At 54.4% G+C, this 3,279-nt stretch overlaps 1 protein-coding gene across 1 annotated transcript; it reads right to left on the bottom strand.

The window, feature by feature from the left end:
• Positions 1 to 1,861: 1,861 nt before the first annotated feature.
• Positions 1,862 to 2,686, bottom strand: ACA1_146280 (uncharacterized protein; the record flags this gene model as incomplete). Its single annotated transcript, XM_004338469.1, has 2 exons — positions 1,862 to 2,232; positions 2,326 to 2,686. The coding sequence occupies 2 exons, from the start codon at positions 2,684 to 2,686 to the stop codon at positions 1,862 to 1,864; spliced, it is 732 nt and encodes a 243-aa protein (XP_004338517.1).
• Positions 2,687 to 3,279: the final 593 nt, after the last annotated feature.

Raw genomic sequence — 3,279 nt, 5'->3', positions numbered from 1 at the left:
TTTTTCCCCCTTCTTGCCCCGCCCATGCGGGCACCTCCGGGCTGAAACAAACAAACACATGGGGGACGACTTCTGAATTGAATTCCAGAGTACATGCCGATGTAATCGTCCGTTGCTCCACGACCACTGATACACTGCAATCCGGAATGTTTGTTGAAAGGGGGTGAGCGTCCAATATGGAGATCTCAGGTCGCTGGGGGACCTCGGAGCCATTGTTTTCAAGTCATTGAGCGAATTGTGTCTCTTTGAGCCATCACGTTGATCCAGACGTGCAGTGTGATCACCAAGCTGTTGGAGAATGCCACGCACCGGGCTGTCACGAAGATGATCACGCCCAACCCCCTGGCCACGCCTGACCTTGCCACGCTGCGACAAGCTGGCCTCCCCATAATGGATGAGGAGGAGTACTGCGCCTGCATGGAGAGCGCCAACGTCACCAAACGGCGACGCATCCTCAAGGGTATGCATGGACGCACACACGCTCATGCCCTCCTTGATCTCTCTGTCGCGCACGGGGATGGATGGATGGATGGATGGATGGATGGATGGATGGATGGATGGATGGATGGATGGATGGATGGATGGATGGATGGATGGATGGATGGATGGATGGATGGATGGATGGATGGATGGATGGATGGATGGATGGAGATGAACGAATCAAACATGGGTTGTGTTGTGTGTGCAGGGTTCGTGGAGTCAGGGGGGTACACGTGGGACCAGGTGTGGCATCATCAACAACAACAAGAAGAAGAGACAAAGAAGTCCGCGCTGGAAAGTGTGCGAGGGCATTTCCCATGCTTTGATAAGTGGAAGTCTTGTCATTGTTGGCATCCCGAGACCAAGACCGACCCCGAGCCCACCGAGCCTGAGCCCGTTCTCCAATAAGGACAGTGTAGCGCTGGCGGCAGCTGCGAGGCACAATTATTTTGTCGCTCTCCCCGCTCGCCCATGCGAAGGATTCGAGGAATTTGAAGGATTTCTGATCAACTCGGGTTTCTTGATTTGGCGTACACTTACCTATCTCCCCAGATCCTCCCCATCAGTCGTGGATAAGCCTCATCACCTTCAATCAAACGTTTTGGATGAAAACCATGCTTCACGTCTGCAAATCACCGAGGTAACAAGGTTATGCTTTAACCTTGGAGATGGACCACTCGCCCCTTTGCTGCCCTGACTTGCCTAAAACATGTGACGGAGAGGTTTTAATCGTTTGAAGATGGAAGTGTTGGTCCTTCAGGTATTGAGAGATCGAGCGATGGATGCAGGTTGCGAGCTCAAGCTTGCACAGAGTGAGATGCCTGTGCATGAGGGAGCGTGCCAGTTCCTATCATCAGGGTCGCTGCTGGTAAGGTTCCAATCGCTCCACCTTGAGCAAAAAGAACTGCAACAGAAAGTAAGTTTGTCTCTATATATCACGCCGCCAATACTGCTGATGTTCAGTGTCATGCTTACACTCACAGTAATCTCAAACTACAGGCGCAATTACTCAAAACTGAGGTGAAGGAGCTCCTTCTACAGGCGGCCAGGGGAGGCAATCTCGAGGTGGGCTCACGCCGAGGGCTGCCCATGGGACGAGAGTACGTGCTCGAGTGCGGCCCGCGGAGGCCATCTCGAGGTGCTCCAGTGGGCTCGTGCCAATGGGTGCCTGTGGGACTGGTGGACGTGCGCATATGCGGCCCGCGGAGGCCATCTCGAGGTGCTCTGGTGGGTTCGCGCCAATGACTGCCCGCCAGGCCTATCGATGGACATTTCCTTTTGAAAACCCGTGGGACAAGAATGTGATGAGGCACCGTCCCAAGAGTCGTTGGTGTGCCTGCGTGTTACTCTGTGACGGGTTTTAATTCAGAAGAGGGCTCGTTCACTCCAACAGATCCTCCCTACCCAACGCACGGCGCAGAATGTCCAGAGAGTGAACCAGCTTCACCGCACTGTCGCGCAGGGACCGATTGTCCTTTTGCTTGTAGACATCCGCGATGATCTCCTGCATCCTCTTGGGGGCAACGACCTCGCTATCCTCGTCGTCGTCCTCCGTTGTAGGATGCGCGATGTCGACCCGATCTCTCGTCAGCCTCCTTAGGACGTCGTCGTACATGGGAGAGTAGTAGGTCCTCTCGAACTCCCTCCATCGCGCCTCGTCGGCCTCGCCCATCTCGGCTCGGATGCCCTCGATGCTGTGCAGTCGTTCCATCAACTGATCAAGGTCGTGTCGATTGTGGAAGACGTATTCGACTGTATCGCGCACGTGTGTACGCGTAGTGGAGGGGGTGGGCGTGAGAAAAAGATGGCGGGTGGATCTGGGTGGGAAGAGGAGGCGGAGCGTACTTGCGGCCCTTATGTAATTGTACCCAACCGATCCGCAGAGAAGGCGGTGTTGTTTGCGCCGCTCTCTTGCCACCATCTTGTTCATCTCCTTTCGAAGATCGTTCATCTCGTCTTGATGGAGCTTCTTCATCTCACCGAGGCCGCCCTCCAGCACCCGCACTCGCTTGTTGCTCTCTTTGAGCTGCAACCTCAGCTGCTGCATCTCCTTCTTCATCTCCTTGATCTTCTTCTGATGCTTTCTCTCCATCTCCTCGAGATTGCTGACGTACTTGGCTCGCAGCTCCTCTTTCTCCTTTCTCTCCCATTCGATCTGACGCTCCAGCTCGATGATCCTGCTCTCCACGGCACCAGAGATGGCCATGAGATTGAAATGATGGCGAATGTTTGAGAGAGATGCGATCGGGGAATCGTCGTTTGGCGTGGCAGCGAGGGGTGAGGGGGAGGAGGAGGAGGAGGATGCATCGGCGGTGGGGACGAGGGAGGTGTTGGGTGGTGCGGTGGGGGCGGCCATCGATGATGGGAGGGGCGTCGTGCACGATGATGGCGGCGCTAAGAGAAAAATAAAGAAAAGTGCCGAACCAAAAATTATTCCTCGGGAGCCCTATTTTTATTATTTATTGGTATGATATACCTCATTTTTTATGTTTAAGGTCTGGTTGGGTTGTGGCAAGTTTTCGTCAAGAGCCATCAAAGTACAACATCGATGGTGCCCCTCACGTGAAGGCTCTCACATGGCCTTGGGTGCGGGAGAAGCAGTGGCAATAGCACAGTGCTTTCCGCGTTCCGTAATTCTCTATCATTCAAAAAAAATAACGAATAAAAAAAATCCCCGTTTGCTCGCTCTGGCCTCGGCTGTGCCCGCATCGCCCAGCCACGCTCACGCCAAACACGCAACAGACCTTGCCAGCAGCTCGCTGCTGCCATCCGGTTGGTGACCGGTGCCCACCATCTTCA

This window comes from Acanthamoeba castellanii (genome assembly GCF_000313135.1).
Source record: "Acanthamoeba castellanii str. Neff unplaced genomic scaffold scf7180000084713, whole genome shotgun sequence".
Lineage (NCBI taxonomy): Eukaryota > Discosea > Longamoebia > Acanthamoebidae > Acanthamoeba > Acanthamoeba castellanii.
This window is presented reverse-complemented; position numbering and strand designations above follow the sequence as displayed.